The sequence below is a fragment of the Oncorhynchus masou genome, chromosome 29 (genome assembly GCF_036934945.1).
Source record: "Oncorhynchus masou masou isolate Uvic2021 chromosome 29, UVic_Omas_1.1, whole genome shotgun sequence".
NCBI classification, from domain to species: Eukaryota; Metazoa; Chordata; class Actinopteri; order Salmoniformes; family Salmonidae; genus Oncorhynchus; species Oncorhynchus masou.
In genome coordinates, this window is record NC_088240.1 from 26,442,881 (window position 1) to 26,460,870 (window position 17,990).

At 43.3% G+C, this 17,990-nt stretch overlaps 1 protein-coding gene across 1 annotated transcript in view; it reads left to right on the plus strand.

The window, feature by feature from the left end:
• LOC135519270 (leishmanolysin-like peptidase) overlaps positions 1-17,990 on the plus strand; it is a 22,343-nt gene continuing 4,353 nt past the window's right edge. Inside the window, exons 1-13 of the mRNA XM_064944407.1 lie at positions 1-308; positions 634-731; positions 837-867; positions 1,052-1,134; positions 2,543-2,660; positions 5,352-5,530; positions 5,727-5,832; positions 5,974-6,068; positions 6,231-6,348; positions 6,562-6,669; positions 12,404-12,480; positions 12,710-12,820; positions 17,824-17,956. Coding sequence (XP_064800479.1) covers positions 186-308; positions 634-731; positions 837-867; positions 1,052-1,134; positions 2,543-2,660; positions 5,352-5,530; positions 5,727-5,832; positions 5,974-6,068; positions 6,231-6,348; positions 6,562-6,669; positions 12,404-12,480; positions 12,710-12,820; positions 17,824-17,956 — 1,380 coding nt within the window. The 5' untranslated portion in view covers positions 1-185. The remainder of the gene's footprint in view (positions 309-633; positions 732-836; positions 868-1,051; positions 1,135-2,542; positions 2,661-5,351; positions 5,531-5,726; positions 5,833-5,973; positions 6,069-6,230; positions 6,349-6,561; positions 6,670-12,403; positions 12,481-12,709; positions 12,821-17,823; positions 17,957-17,990) is intronic.

The following is a 17,990-nucleotide window of genomic DNA, read 5'->3' on the forward strand; positions in this document are numbered from 1 at the left end:
AAGCACAAGCAGCTAAACTAAAGCCTAAAGCTAGCAACACACGGGCAAATTACATTGGTTTCGCCGGCCTAATAAGTTATATACCTATCATTAACATAGTGGTGGAGGGGCAAAGTTCTCTCTGTGCGCTGTGATTATGAAACAGGAGTTCAATCACTACTGGTGTCAGCTTCGCTGGACATAAGATGGCGACAGAGCTGAGACGCTTTTGGAAGCTTGGGTCATTGAGCCGTATCTGCACCTTCTCCCTTCTATTTCTGTTTGTGCATTGTCATACGTGTAAACATCAAGTTCCTTCTCTGTCGGAGGTGAGTGTCGTTATCGCTTGCTTACCAGTTATTTTCTCGAATGGAATCGATGCATAGCTGAGGTACTTTGCGTGGGGCGCTCGAGCCATGGCTGTAGGGACGTATCAGATATATTGTTAAAAGGTACCGAGTAGGGATGATGGGTATGTTGGTGGCTGTGAAAATGTTACATTACACAAAGGTTAACTAATTTGTTAAATGCAATTACATTTATTTACACGAAGAGCGCTGTATCAAAATAAAGCTATATAACATCGACCTCAAATACTTTCTACATGATAATACATTACTACCGCTACTTTTCTTTCAACAATGTTTCTTGTAGGTTGTCCATAAAGTGTACCTGAAGTCTGAAAGATTAACCAAAAGAAGCTCCGATCAACAATTGAAGATAACGATAATTTATGATTCAAGTGTGGACAAGTAAGTACATTGTTATCTTACTATATAATGGTCAGTTTGTAATATGTGTGTGCCAGGCTTTACTGTACGCTGGTTATTATATATACATGTTGTCTTCTTCCAAAGGTTAACTTCAAATAAAAGAAGACTGGTGAAGGTATGTATTTGTAAATGAGGTCAGAGATATTTTCTATTGACATACAGGACAATAGGTATTGGCATGTCTATCACGGCTATGACAATGTTACCTTTGAAGTTTTGTTGCTGCTGGCTAATATTATGTTGTGTGTCCTTTTTAGCTGGATGCTGGTTAATAAACACTACCTTTTTGTTTTCTACAGGATAAATTGTTTTCACAAGCAATTGATTATCTACAGAAGGCATTTCAGGTTCGCCGGCAAGCAGGACCTGTATTACTCAGCAGGTAAAGTTCTCACCTCCCATCACCCTCCAGCACAGGCCATTAACACGATCACCCTCCAGCACAGGCCATTAACACGATCACCCTCCAGCACAGGCCATTAACACGATCACCCTCCAGCTCAGGCCATTGACACGATCACCCTCCAGCACAGGCCATTGACACGATCACCCTCCAGCACAGGCCATTGACACGATCACCCTCCAGCACAGGCCATTGACACGATCACCCTCCAGCACAGGCCATTAACACGATCACCCTCCAGCACAGGCCATTGACACGATCACCCTCCAGCACAGGCCATTGACACGATCACCCTCCAGCACAGGCCATTGACACGATCACCCTCCAGCACAGGCCATTGACACGATCACCCTCCAGCACAGGCCATTGACACGATCACCCTCCAGCACAGGCCATTGACACGATCACCCTCCAGCACAGGCCATTGACACGATCACCCTCCAGCACAGGCCATTGACACGATCACCCTCCAGCACAGGCCATTGACACGATCACCCTCCAGCACAGGCCATTGACACGATCACCCTCCAGCACAGGCCATTGACACGATCACCCTCCAGCACAGGCCATTGACACGATCACCCTCCAGCACAGGCCATTGACACGATCACCCTCCAGCACAGGCCATTAACACGATCACCCTCCAGCACAGGCCATTGACACGATCACCCTCCAGCACAGGCCATTGACACGATCACCCTCCAGCACAGGCCATTGACACGATCACCCTCCAGCACAGGCCATTGACACGATCACCCTCCAGCACAGGCCATTGACACGATCACCCTCCAGCACAGGCCATTGACACGATCACCCTCCAGCACAGGCCATTGACACGATCACCCTCCAGCACAGGCCATTGACACGATCACCCTCCAGCACAGGCCATTGACACGATCACCCTCCAGCACAGGCCATTGACACGATCACCCTCCAGCACAGGCCATTGACACGATCACCCTCCAGCACAGGCCATTGACACGATCACCCTCCAGCACAGGCCATTGACACGATCACCCTCCAGCACAGGCCATTGACACGATCACCCTCCAGCACAGGCCATTGACACGATCACCCTCCAGCACAGGCCATTGACACGATCACCCTCCAGCACAGGCCATTGACACGATCCAGGAACATGTTGTCATTTCAAGAAGACAATAAAATAGTTTCATGTTTGTAATTCCGTTGGGGTAGTGAGTGTAGCATTTTAAGATGTTTCTAGATAATCTATAGTGTTGAATAGGCCATAAATACTGAATGCTTCTCATATATTGAGAGAGCACTCTAAGCTAAGCTATGTCAAGTCATTAATGCAACGCTCGATCAGTCAAGAGGTTCAGTCCATGCATCTTTCTCTTGCATTGTAAAATGTGTTTCTGTTCAGACAATGTGTGACCAATCAGTATCTGAGGAAGAAAGATGACCCTCACCGCTACTGCCAGGGAGCATGTGCAGACATCACTAAGTGTGGACCCGTCATTGTTCCTGAGCATCATCTACAGGTCAGTCTACACCACGGAAATTGGAACATGAGGTGTAGTGACAAAGTAGGTTGGTTGATAGACTAGTTATTAGTAATACCAGGTCTCAAGTAACTTACTTAGTCAGTGTTGGTCACTGTTATTAACATGTGATTTCTGGTAATGATTTGTACTTTCCATGTTTTATTAATAACATCGCCATTATAGGTGCCAGTCCTTCCACTGTTCCTCTACGCATAGGGACAATGTACCATCAGGCACCCGTGGACCATTCTGTAGTTTTGGGATTAGCTAATGCAACCTACGCCAGTTCAGTGAAATTTGAATTATGATAGGCCTTCGGTTGGAGTGCCAATTGTCCCACTTTGAGGTTGTGTGCAGAACTTACCTGACAGCCTCAAACAAGATTAGCACTTCCGGTTCATGGGTCATTTAAGACAGTCCAGAAGCTTTTGTCTTCTAAACTACCTATATTGCTTGTTACTCACCTTTTTAAGCTTGGCCTTTTTAACCAGCAATGGTATTGTTCTTTTAAACATCTATTTAATCACTTTAAATGCAGTATTGTTTGACTTATCCTGAAGACATAATAGTTAGCCTCCCAAGTTTACATGCTCCACTCTGTTTCCTCTATTTGTTTCCTCTATATGTTATCTACTCACCTGGCTTTGTACCATTGCCTCCTGCTGCTATCTTCAACAGGTCTCTCTTGTAAAAGAGATTATCTCAATGAGACTTAACAAGGTTAAACTGAAACCGTCCTCAACACGCACATGATCCAACTGTCTGCGTGGGATTCGAATTCTAGCCACATCGGTCTTCACACCCTTCCCCTGTCTCCCCCTGCTCATGCGTTTTAGCAATAAAACATTAAAAAAATTCATATACAGTTGAAGTCAGAAGTTTACATACACCTTAGCCAAATACATTTAAACTCTGTTTTTCACAATTCTTGACATTTAATCCTAGTAAAAATTCCCTGTCTTAGATCAGTTAGGATCTTAAAATAAAGTGGCGAATGTGAAATGTCAGAATAATAGTGATTTATTTCAGCTTTGATTTCTTTTAGCTTTTATTTCTTTCATCACATTCCCAGTGGGTCAGAAGTTTACATACACTCAATTAGTATTTGGTACCATTGCCTTTAAATTGTTTAACTTGGGTCAAACATTTCGGGTAGTTGGGTGGATTTAACTTGGGTGGATTTTGGCCCGTTCCTCCTGACAGAGCTGGTGTAACTGAGTCAGGTTTGTAGGCCTCCTTGCTTGCACACGCTTTTTCAGTTCTGCTCACAAATCACACATTTTCTATGGGATTGAGGTCGTGGCTTTGTGATGGCCAATACCTTGACTTTGTTGTCCTTAAGCCATTTTGCCACAACTTTGGAAGTATGCTTGGGGTCATTGTCCATTTGGAAGACCCATTTGCGACCAAACTTTAACATCCTGACTGATGTCATGAGATGTTGCTTCAGTATCCTCATGGTGGCATCTATTTTGTGAAGTGCACCAGTCCCTTCTGCAGCAAAGCACCCCCACAACATGTTGCTGCCACCCCCGTGCTTCACGGTTGGGATGATGGTCTTTGGCTTGCAAGCATCCCCCTTTTTCCTCCAAACATAACAATGGTCATTATGGCCAAACAGTTCTATTTTTGTTTCATCAGACCAGAGGACATTTCTCCAAAAAGTACGATATTTGTCCCCATGTGCAGTTGCAAACCGTAGTCTGGCTTTTTTATGGGGGTTTTGGAGCAGTGGCTTCTTCCTTGCTGAGCGGCCTTTCAGGTTGTCGATATAGAACTCGTTTTACTGTGAATATAGATAATTTTGTACCTGTTTCTTCCACCATCTTCAAAGTCCTTTGCTATTGTTCTGGGATTGATTTGCACTTTTTGCACCAAAGTACGTTCATCTCTAGGAGACAGAACGTGTCTCCTTCCTGAGGGGTATGACAGCTGTGTGGTCCCATGGTGTTCATACTTGCGTACTGTTGTTTGTACAGATGAACGTGGTACCTTCAGGTGTTTGGAAATTACTCCCAAAAATGAACCAGACTTGTGGAGGTCTTGGCTGATTTTCTTTTGATTTTCCCATGACGTCAAACAAAGAGGCACTGAGTTTGAAGGTAGGCCTTGAAATACATCCACAGGTACACCTCCAATTGACTCAAATTATGTCAATTAGCCTATCGGAAGCTTCTAAAGCCACAACATAATTTTCTGGAATTTTACAAGCTGTTTAAAGGCACAGTCAACTTAGTGTATGTAAGCTTCTGACCCACTGGAATTGTGATACAGTGAAATAATCTGTCTGTAACCAATTGTTGGAAAAATTACTTGTGTCATGCACAAAGTAGATGTCCTAACCGACTTACCAAAACTATAATTTATCAAGAAATTTGTGGAGTGGTTGAAAAACAAGTTTTAATGACTCCAACCTAAGTGTATGTACACTTCTGACTTCAACTGTGTGTGTCTATCTCTCTCTCTCTCTCTCTCTCAACTGGTAGGCCTATAGAAATGTTGGCTGATGGTGTTCTTGAGTTCTGTAGATTTTACTGTATTACGTCCATTGTGTGATTTCCGGCAATGCAAGGTAAAGTATTTCAGCGCTCACCTGTAGATTCAGGACTTACCTGTAAATGAGACCTGGGCTTCAATGCGATTTTCCTGTTTTAAATCAAAATGCAGTTATGTATATGTTATTTCCAGCAATGCAAGGTGTGCAGCGAGACAGGGAGATCGTGTGGCTCAGCAGGACCACTGGACGGGAAGGGGGTGGAGGGGGCTGACTTTGTCCTCTATGTCAGTGGGGTGACTACAGAACGCTGTGGACAGGAGAACATTGTGGCCTATGCTGCATACTGTCAACTGGAGTCTGAGCTGGACAGGTAAGCCTCCAACTCTGTACACTCTTTAAACACACCTGGTTAACCCTTTGAATATATTTTACAGGCTTATAACAGCATCTTGGGCTATTCCAGATTGCCGTAGCTACTGATTGGGTCTGGTAGGCGACATGGTAGCCCATGAATAGGTCTTTTAACACATTTTTTTATGTCAGTTTCACTTTCTTTACCTTTTTAGACCCATTGCTGGATATGCCAACCTGTGCCCCAATATGATTTCCACCCAACCTCAGGAGTTTGAGGGTATGTTGTCAACCGTCAAACACGAAGTCATACACGCCCTGGTGAGTGCATTGGAAACAATCTACTTTTTATCCTATTGGGGTGAAGCTGGTCATGAATAATGAATTAAACATGTCCAACACAGATTTCATTATTGATTGAGTAATGTGATTTCATTATTTTCTTTAACGTGTTTCCAACAGGGTTTTTCTGCAGGGCTGTTTGCATTTTATCACGATGATGATGGCAAGCCTCTGACACCTCGGTTTGCAAGTGGACTACCAGCATTCAACGAGAGGTATGTGTACTTAATCATTATCCTCCACTGTCAGGCTGTGTTTTTAGAATAGCGCTTTTTGTAGTAAGCGCCAGGCCTAGACGATAATACGATGCACAACAAAAAAATGATTGTTTCTAAAATCATGTTGATGTTCGAGAGAACTTTTGCTTTCTATTATAGTTTAGGCCTGTATCAGTGGAGTGATGCAGTGATACGTAAAGTGACTCGATTATGGGACATCCGTGGTGGCGTGATGGTCCGACATGAAGTGCACCTACTAGTGACACCGCGTGTTGTGGTAAAAATCCTGCTTTTAAACTCCTACCTGTTGAATCATGTATTTACATGTATTTGTCATTGGTCTATATGTGCCGTTGTAGAGGCTATGCTGTGTTGTGCTGTGCGGTGTTATGCTAATGTGTTATTGTTGTGCTGCACTGCCCCACTTTGTCCTGCCCTGTCCTGTAATGTGGTTAATGTTCGCGTCTTGTACCACTGCACGTGTTTGCAGGAAGAGGCGAGGAGACATTTTGGCTGTCCCATCCTGGAGGGTATGGAGCTGGAGAACCAGGGAGGGATGGGTACTGAGCTGAACCACTGGGAGAAGAGGCTACTAGAGGTAACAGAAGGGCTGCAGTTTGCATTGTACTGTGTTTAGTTTTTACTGTTATGTGAAATGATTCCTTTCTGTACAGTATGTGCAGCCTACATTTGTGTTATAGCTCTACTTAGCCTACTGGAACTGATGTCTGAACTGGAATTCCTGATATAGACCGAACCACACCATATCCTTATAGCTCAGTTGGTAGAGCATGGCGCTTGCAGCGCCAGGGTCATGGGTTCGATTCCCACGGTGGCCAGTAGGAAAAATGTAATACAGTAGTGAGTGCATACATTTTAAGTCTCTGGATAAGAGCGTCTGCTAAATGACTAAAATGTAAATGTAATTACCCTTTCACTCAGTTTCATAGTCTGTATAGCTATTGTGAATTCTGTATGCATTTCTTAGCAATAGTTCATTACTCATCATCAGCATTTACACTGCGTGTACAAAGCATTAGGAACACCTGATCTTCCAAAGACACAGACTGATCAAGTGAATCACAGTGAACGCTATGATCCCTTATTGATGTCACCTAGGGTTGCACATTTTGGGGAATATTTAAAGGTGGAAACTTTCCATATATTCCTGTTAATTCCCACGGGAGTTAACGGAAATATATGCAAATTAATATCATTTAAATGTAGATGTTTTTTGCATTGGATATATTTACCATATCATACGGAGACGGAAACATAAACCTTTTACCTGATCATAAGTAGACAATTGCAATTGATTAAATCCTTCCAATAGAAATAAAAAAACATTTGTTACGAATTGAACTTTCATTAAATGAGTTGACTCTTCAGATGGGATGATTTCACTGAACCACAAAATAAAGGGAATATTGGATGATCCCCAATGATCCATCGCATCTCCCAAAAACATTTTCAATATACATCTGAAAATGATAGTCTGGAGACTAAAGCTTTGGTTGTCTTCCTCTCAGGCTTCCATGTCTTCTCCCTGGACTTCCTCAATGTCCACCTCTTGAATATCAATCTCTGAGGCCTCATCTTCACTGTCACTTTCCAACCTTGTTGAGGATGGCTCGTTGTTAGGCTCAAAAAGCCTCAAATTTGCCCGGATGGCCACCAATTTTTCAACCCTTGTATTGGTCAGCCTGTTGCGTGCTTTGGTGTGTGTTCCCAAACAAGGGACAGTTGCACTCTGAGGTGGCTGATGTTGGTGGGATTTGGAGGATGATAGAGGCAACAGGGGAAAGAGCCTCAGATCCACAAAGTCCCTTCCACCAGGTGGCTGTTGAGATATGTTGGCACGACTGCCATATTGCATCTCCATCCCAAAGCCCTTGCTTGGAAGTGTACTTCGCCAGACTGCCAAAAACCTTGCCCTAATCCAGGCCAAGGTGGCGAGACACTGTAGTGATGACACCATAGGCCTTGTTGATCTCTGCACCAGACAGGATGCTCTTGCAGCATACTTGGGTTCCAACATGTACGCTGCGGCATGAATGGGCTTCAGGCAGAAGTCTTCACGCTTTTTGATGTATTTCAGAACTGCAGTTTCCTCTGCTTGGAGCAACAGTGAAGTGGGCAGAGCAGTACGGATTTCTTCTCGTACATCTGCAAGCAGAGTCTGAACATCAGACAGGATGGCATTGTCTCCATCAATCCGTGCAATGGCTACTGCTATAGGTTTCAGGAGTTTCAGGCTGCTTACCACTCTCTCCCAAAATACATAATCCAGGAGGATCCTCTTGATGGGGCTGTCCATATTGGCAGACTGTGATATGGCCATTTCTTGGAGACAGACCTTCCCCTCCAGGAGACTGTCAAACATGATGACAACACCACCCCAATGGTTGTTGCTGGGCATCTTCAATGTGGTGTTCGTATTCTTCTTACTTTGCTTGGTGAGGTAGATTGCTGCAAGAACTTGATGACCCTTCACATACCTAACCATTTCCTTGGCTCTCTTGTAGAGTGTATCCATTGTTTTTAGTGCCATGATGTCCTTGAGGAGCAGATTCAATGCATGAGCAGCACAGACAATGATTGTGATGTGAGGGTAGGACTCCTCCACTTTAGACCAAGCAGTCTTCATGTTTGCATCATTGTCTGTCACGAGTGCATATACCTTCTGTGGTCCAAGGTCATTGATGACTGCCTTCAGCTCATCTGCAATGTAGAGATCGGTGTGTCTGTTGTCTCTTGTCTGTGCTCTTGTAGAATTCTGGTTGAGGAGTGGAGATGATATAGTTAATTATTCCTTGCCCACAAACATTCAACCACCCATTAGAGATGATTGCAATACAGTCTGCTTTCTCTATGATTTGCTTGACCTTCACTTGAACTCTGTTGAACTCTGCCTCCAGCAAATGAGTAGATAAAGCATGTCTGGTTGGAGGGGTGTATGCTGGGCGAAGAACATTCAGAAATCTCTTCCAATACACATTGCCTGTGAGCATCAGAGGTGAACCAGTTGCATACACAGCTCAAGCAAGACATTCATCAGTATTTATTTGACTACGTTCCTTCATTGTGTCAAAAAAACTTCTGAATCCAGGAGTACCATGAGCTGTTGCTATCAATAAGGTATCTGATTCATCATTTTCACCTCGAAAAGAAGTAGAGGGACTTTTGTCAGAGGTTGCTTGTTGTGAGCGCTGAGGTAACTTTATGCACTTGGCCAGATGATTATGCATCTTTGTTGCATTCTTCACATATGATTTGGCACAGTATTTGCAAATGTACACAGCTTTTCTTCTACATTAGCTGCAGTGAAATGTCTCCAAACATCAGATAGTGCCCGTGGCATTTTCCTGTAAAGATTAGAAAAAAATGAGTAAAAAAAGCAAATACAATTCCATGTACAGATAAATAGGAAAGCAGTTAGATTAAACATCTCCTTTTGTAAGCTAAATGTTTTAAAATGAAACATGTATGGAAACCGGTGAATTAACACTCCTCAGTTAGCAGGCTCAACAAGCAAGCTAGAAACCACATGGTAGCAAAAACAAACTAGCAGAAAATTTCTAACTTGTTAACAATATTTAAACACACTTTGCTGTAGGCTACTATTTACTAGTTAATATAAAATATATTCGCCCCACACAGTATTGTAATCAAAACTTACCAGAGAGCATGTAGTCCTTGGCTCAGACAGTGTAGTAGTGTGGGCTCAATAGCATCTCATCAGTGTGCAAGATCTTGAGAATCAGCTGTACATGTGATGGACGAATGCACCATGCATGCAGAGGGTTGCAATTCCATTGAATTGGGGATAGTTTAACCAAAATATGCCACAAGATCTAGAATTGCCGTATGTCAAATTGAATCAAATTTGATTAGTCACATGCACCACAGTTGTTACTTACGAGCCCCTAACCAACAGTGCAGTTTTTCAAAAAATATAGATAAGAATAAGAGATCAAAGTAAATAAAGAGCAGCAGTAAAAAAATTACTATATATATATATATATATATATATATAAGATGGTGCCAGTACATAGTCAATGTGCGGGGTAACCGGTAAGTTGAGGTGTAATGTACATGTAGGTACAGTGACTATGCATAGATGACAACAGAGAGTGGCAGTGGTGAGTAGGGGGGCAATTGAAATAGTTTGGGTAGCCATTTGACTAGATGTTCAGGAGTCTTATGGCTTGGGGGTAAAAGCTGTTTAGAAGCCTCTTGAACCTCAACTTGGTGCTCTGGTAACGCTTGCTGTGTGGTAGTAGAGAGAACAGTCTAAGACTAGGGTGGCTGGAGTCTTTGACAATTTTTAGGGCCTTCCTCTGACACCGCCTGGTATAGAGATCCTGGATGGCAGGAAGCTTGGCCCCAGTAATGGACTGGGCCATTTCCACTACCCTCTGTAGTGCCTTGGTCAGAGGCCGAGCAGTTGCCATACCAGGCAGTGATGCGACCAGTCAGGATGCTCTCGATGGTGCAGCTGTAGAACCTTTTGAGGATCTGAGGACCCATGCCAAATCTTTTGTCTCCTGAGGGGGAATAGGTTTTGTCGTGCCCGCTTCACGACTGTCATGGTGTGCTTGGACCATGTTAGCTTGTTGGTGATGTGGACACCAAGGAACTTGAAGCTCTCAACCTGCTCCACTGCAGCCCCGTTGATGAGAATGGGGGCATACTTGGTCCTCTTTTTCCTGTAGTCCACAGTCATCTCCTTTGTCTTGATCACGTTGAGGGAGAGGTTGTTGTCCTGGCACTCTGACCTCCTCCCTATAGGCTGTCTCGTTGTTGTCGGTGATGAGGCCTACCACTGTGTCATCGGCAAATTTAATGATGGTGTTTGAGTCGTGCCTGTCCGTGCAGTCCGTATGAACAGGGAGTACAGGAGGAGGAGACTGAGCTCGCACCCCTAAGGGGCCCCTGTGTTGAGGATCAGCGCGGCGGATGTGTTGTTACCAACCTTTATCACCTGGATCCTGGCCCGTCAGGAAGTCCAGGATCCAGTTGCAGAGGGAGGTGTTTAGTCTCAGGGTCCATAGATTAGTGATGAGCTTTGAGGGCACTATGGTGTTGAACACTGAGCCGTAGTCAATGAATAGCATTCTCACAGGTGTTCCTTCTGTCCAGGTGGGAAAGGGCAGTGTGGAGTGCAATAGTCTGTATGATCTGTTGGGGCAGTATGCAAATTGGAGTGGGTCTAGGGTTTCTAGGATGATGGTGTTGATGTGAGCGATGACCTGCCTTTCAAAGCACTTCATGGCTACAGACGTGAGTGCTACAGGTCGGTAGTCATTTGGGCAGGTTACCTTAGTGTTCTTGGGCACAGGCACTATTGTGGTCTGCTTAAAACATGTTGGTATCTTCCCAATAACTTGTCCATTTTATTGTCCAAAGATTCAATGTTTGCTAGCAGAATTGAGGAAGTGGGTGTTTATTCGATCGCCTCCAACTTCTCAGCAGGCATCCCGCTCTACGGCCTCTCTTTCTGCGCCTTCTCTTCATGCAAATCACGGGGCTCGGGGCCTGTTCCCGAGGGAGCCGTATATCCTCGGGCTCGTCAGTCGTGAAAGAAGAAAAAGGGTTCTGCTAGTCTGTGGTGAGTAATTGCAGTCCTGATGTCTAGAAGGTATTTTCGGTCATAAGAGAAGGTAGCGGCAACATTATGTACAAAAAGAGTATCCCACAAAAAAGGTTCACTGTTATAAGCTAACATTATTTTTTCCAAAATTCCCGAGCTTAACTTCCCATGGAAAAATTACAGAAATTTACCGGAAAGTTTCCGACCCTTTGCAACCCTAATGTTACCTGTTAAACCCACTTAAATCAGGGTAGATGAAGGGGAGGAGACAGTTTAAGGAAGGATTTGTAAGCCTTTAGACAATTGAGATATGGATTGTGTAGGGGTGCCATGCAGAGGGTGATTGAGCAAGACAAAATATTTAACTACCTTTGAACGGGGTATGGTAGTAGGTGCCAGGCGCACCGGTTTGAGTATGTCAAGAAGTGCAACGCTGCTGGGTTTTTCATGCTTAACGGTTTCCTGTGTGTATCAGGAATAGTCCACCACTAAAGAACATCCAGTTAACTTGGCACAACTTTGGGAAGCATTAGAGTAAACATGGGCCAGCATCCCTTTGGCATGCTTGACACCTTGTAGAGTCCATGAATTGAGGCTGCTCTTGAGGGCAAAAGGAGATGCAACACAATATTATGAAGGTATTACTAATGTTTTGTACACTCCGTGTATGTGCTCATATAGGTTAATTTATTAATCTATTCATAATAATAAATACTTACCCTGTTTGTATTGATAACAGAATGAAGCAATGACTGGCTCTCACACCCAGAACAGAGTGTTTTCTAGGCTCACCTTGGCCATCATGGAAGACACAGGGTAGGGTTGCAGACTGTTATATGGATTACAAGAAAATAATGACTTTGACCTTTTATGTCATTTCAAGAGCTTTGACTATTAAACGACTTGAAGGCTCTTTTTTTTATTGGGAATTTGTGTGCATTGGTGTGATTGAAGGTACTTGACTTTTGACATATGATTTGTATTAAAGTTCAAGAGTTTACCTGACTTGATGTACAATGTTACCCATCATTTATGTTTTCTCTAGTTGGTACAGAGCCAACTACAGCATGGCAGAGAGGCTGGACTGGGGCAAAGGCCTGGGCTGTGACTTTGTGATGAAGAGCTGTAAATTCTGGATTGAAAGGCAACGACAGAGGTAAGGGGGTATCTAGTCTGAGTTTAGGTTTGTTAATATACACAAGTGACTGAAACATCTAAACGTCTAGGAACATAGCATGCCCCTAAAGGAATTTAAAGTATTACCAGCTGACACACCCTTGTCTCATATGGGTCATTCCATTTGATTTCAATCACTTTCACGCACCCATTTGATTTGAACGAAGCCTTCTATACATATTTGCCCATGGTAGAAGTGGGACCTGAATGCTAAAACATTTTAGGAGATAGAGATGCTCAAAGTTTACCCATCTTTGCATACCCCACCCTACCACCAGACATCAAGTTCTTCATCACTTGAGAAGATAAACGGTTGATATTATTTAAAAGCTTATAAACAGGGTTGTGACACTGTTTGCAAAAAAATTTTTTATAAACGTTTCCTTTTTTACACTAACATTAATTATCTAAAAAGGCATGTACTTTTTCCATTTTAGCATATGTTGTAGTTTAGACATTAAGACACAGTATGCTTTTGAGTACAGGGTGGGTGTCATGTTTTGGCTGATGAATGTACTAAAATGGGAAAACAACTTTACATTTCAAATTTCAAATGATAGCACAAAGATGGTTGGAGGCCCACACATCAGAAAATGTTGACTCTAATGGAAAGATCAGTTTTAAATTATACTGTCAATCTTCCACAGGAAACCTACTGAAATCATAGAAATATACAGTCACCGGCCAGTTTATTAGGTACACCCATCTAGTACGGAACAGCGTAAATTCTTTGGGGATTGGAATTGTTTTAAAATCATATATAAATAAAAACCATTCAACTGACGACCTAAGTCGGCCAGAAGGCGCCCGGCCCACCACAAGGAGTCGCTAGATCACAGTGAGCCAATGTACAGAAACCCAGCATAAAACCCCAAACTGCAAGCAATGCAGGTGTAGAAGCACGGTGGCTAGGAAAAACTCCCTAGAAAGGCCAGAACCTAGGAAGAATCCTAGAGAGGAACCAGGCTATGAGGGGTTGCCAGTCCTCCTCTGGCTGTGCTAGGTGGAGATTATAACAGAACATGGCCAAGATGTTTAAATGTTCATAGATGACCAGCAGGGTCAAATAATAATAATCACAGTTGTTGGTGAGGGTGCAACAGGTCAGCACCTCAGGATTAAATGTCAGTTGGCTTTTCATAGACGATCATTGAGTATCTCTACCGCTCCTGCTGTCTCTAGAGAGTTGAAAACAGCAGGTCTGGGACAGGTAGCACGTCCGGATTCCATAGCCGCAGGCAGAACAGTTGAAATTGGAGCAGCAGCACGGCCAGGTGAACTGGGGACAGCAAGGAGTCATCATGCCAGGTAGTCCTGAGGCATGGTCCTAGGGCTCAGGTCCTCCGAGACAGAGCATACTTAAATTCACACAGGAGAAATACTTCAAATAAAACAGACTGACCCTAGCCCCCCGACACAAACGACTGCAGCATAAATACTGGAGGCTGAGACAGGAGGGGTCGGGAGACACAGTGGCCCCATCTGACGATACCCCCGGACAGGGCCAAACAGGCAGGCTATAACCCCACCCACTTTACCAAAGCACAGCCCCCACACCACTAGAGGGATATCTTCTACGTGTAGGTATGTACGGCAGAACCAAATCGGAAAGATAGGTTGGAGCAAGCCCATGTAATGCTTTGTAGGTTAGCAGGAAAACCTTGAAATTAGCCCTTGCCTTAACAGGAAGCCTGTGTTGAGAGGCTAGCACTGGAGTAATATGATCATATTTTTGGGATCTAGTTAAGATTCTTGCAGCTGTGTTTAGCACTAACTGAAGTTTTAGTGCTTTATCCAGGTAGCCGGAAAGTAGAGCATTGCCTAGAAGTGAAAAAAGCATGGATTCATTTATCTGCATAATTTTTGGACAGAAAGTTTCTGATTTTTGCAATGTTACATAGATGGAAAAAGGCTGTCCTTGAAACAGTCTTGATATGTTCGTCAAAAGAGAGATCAGGGTCCAGAGTAACGCTGAGGTCCTTCAGTTTTACTTGAGACGACTGTACAACCATCAAGATTAATTGTCAGATTTAACAGAAGATCTCTGTTTCTTGGGACCTAGAACAAGCATCTCTGTTGTGTCCCAGTTTGAAAGTAGAAAATGTGCAGCCATCCACTTCCTTATGTATGAAACACAGGCTTCCAGAGAGGGTAATTTTGGGGCCTCACTATGTTTCATCGAAATGTACAGCTGTGTGTCATCCGCATAGCAATGAAAGTTAACATTATGTTTCCGAATGACATCACCAAGATGTAAAATATATAGTGAAATCAATAGTGGTCCTAAAACGGAACCTTGAGGAACACCGAAATTTGCAGTTGATTTGTCAGAGGACAAACAATCCACAGAGACAAACTGATATCTTTCCAACAGATAAGATCTAAACCAGGCCAGAACTTGTCCCTGTAGACCAATTTGGGTTTTCAGTCTCCAAAGAATGTGGTGATCAATGGTATCAAAAACAGCACTACGGTCTAGGAGCACGAGGAGAGATGCAGATCCTCGGTCTGACGCCATTAAAAGGTAATTTACCACTTTCAGTGCTATGATGGGGTCTAAAACCAGAATGAAGCATTTCGTATACATTGTTTGTCTTCAGGAAGGCAGTGAGTTGCTGCGCAACAGCTTTTTCTAAAATTTGAGAGGAATGGGAGATTCGATATGATACTAAAACACTTGAGTGTCTCCCTTGATCCAAGGTCCTGGCAGAGTTGTGCAGACTCGGGACAACTGAGCTTTGGAGGAATACCTAGTTTTTAAGAGGAGTACGTAATTTGCTTTCTAATGATCATGATCTTTTCCTCAAAACTTCATGAATTTATCACTGCTGAAGTAAAAGCCGTCCTCTCTTGGGGAATGCTGCTTTTTAGTTAGCTTTGCGACAGTATCAAAAAATACATTTAGGATTGTTCTTATTATTAAAAATAGGCTGATCGAGCAGCAGGCTCTTCAATACTGCACGGTACTGTCTTTCCAAGCTAGTCGGAAGACTTCCAGTTTGGTGTGGCGCCATTTCCTTTCCAATTTTCTGGAAGCTTGCTTCAGAGCTCGGGTATTTTCTGTATACCAGGGAGCTAGTTTCTTATGAGAAATGTTTTTTGTTTATAGGGGTGCGACTGCATCTAGGGTATTGCACAAGGTTAAATTGAGTTCTTCAGTTTTTTTGTACTCTGGTGTCCTTGGGTAGGCGGAGGGAGTCTGGAAGGGCATCTAGGAATCTTTGGGTTGTCTGAGAATTTATAGCACTGCTTTTGATGATCATTGGTTGGGGTCTGAGCAGATTATTTGTTGCGATTGCAAACGTAATAAAATGGTGGTCCGATAGTCCAGGATTATGAGGAAACATTAATTCCACGGGACAAAACTAGGTCCAGAGTATGACTATGGCAGTGAGTAGGTCCGGAAACATGTTGGACAAAACCCACTGAGTCGACGATAACTCCGAAAGCCTTTTGGAGTGGGTCTGTGGACTTTTCCATGTGAATATTTAAGTCACCAAAAATGTGAATATTATCTGCCATGACTACAAGGTCCGATAGGAATTCAGGGAACTCAGTGATGAACACTGTATATGGCCCAGCAGGCCTGTAAACAGTAGCCATAAAAAGTGATTGAGTAGGCTGCATAGATTTCATCACTAGAAGCTCAAAAGACAAAAACATAGTTTTTACTTTTTTTTGTTGTAAATTTATATTTGCTATCATAAATGTTAGCAACACCTCCACCTTTGCGAGATGCGCGAGGGATATGGTCACTAGTGTAACCTGGAGGTGAAGCCTCATTTAACACCGTAAATTCATCAGGCTTAAGCCATCTTTCAGTTAGGCCAATCACATCAAGATTATGATCAGTGATTAGTTCATTGACTATAACTGCCTTGGAAGTGAGGGATCTAACATTAAGTAGCCCTATTTTGAGACGTATCACAATTTCTTTTTCAATAATGGCAGGAATGGAGGAGGTCTTTATTTCAGTGAGATTGCTAAGGAGAATGTTTTCCCACTCCTCAATTGTCCAGTGTTGATGATCGCGTGCCCACTGGAGCCACTCCTTAATTTTAGCTGATAACCCGGTGTGGTCGTCTGCTGCCATAGTCCATTCATGACAAAGATCAACGAGTTTTGCATCCCGAGATGCCGTTCTGCACACCAATGTTGTTCTGCGCCGTTATTTGTTTGTGGCCTGCCTGTTCACTTGCATTATTCTTGCCATTCTCCTTCGACCTCTATCATCAACACGTTGTTTTTGGCCACAGTACTGCCGCTTCCTGGATGCTTTTTTGTTTATCTCACCATTCTCGGTAAACCCTAGACACCGTCATGCTTGAAAAGTCCAGGAGGTCGGCCGTTTCTTAGATACTGAATTCTGCCAAATAGCACCGATGTTCATACAATGCTCAAAGTCGCTTTGGTCACTCGTTTGGCCAATTCTAACATTCAATCAAACAGTAACTGGATGCCTGTCTGCCTGCTTTATATAGCAAGCCACGGCCGAGCGTAGTTTACACATTTTGTGACAATTGACGATAAAGGTTAATAAATTACTTTATACATTTTTTTTTTAATCAAGAAATGTCAAATAGTTTGACAACCCTGTTTTTATAAGCTTTTAAATGATATCAAACTCAACAGTTTATTTTCCAGTGATAAAGATGTGGATGTCTCATGGTAGAGTGGGGAATTCAAAATGGATCAACTTTGAGCACCTGTGTCTCCTAAATGTTTTTTGCATTCAGGTCCCCCGAAGTCCCTTTCTGACCATTTCTACTATGGTCAAATGTGTATGGAAAGTTTTGTTCCAATCAAAAGGTGTGCAGTCTAAAAATGACTGAAATCAAATGGAACAACTCATATGTCGACATTTCTGTGAACACAAACATCAAGCCATTTGACGCTTAAACTCGATTAGAAATTCACTGTAGCCAACAACAATAAAATCTGTGGCTCAACCTGACCTAACCTTCATGAGTTATTGATTTTCAGTCGTAAAGTGGTGACCCTTTACTGTGACACAGTGCGAGCCACACCCCTTCAGCTCACCTGCAGGCAGGACCAGCTGGCAGTGGCCGTCTGCAACCTGCAGAAGTACCCTCAGGACCTACCCCTGGACTACCAGGTAAATTGCAAGTCTCGCAATGCCATCCTTCATA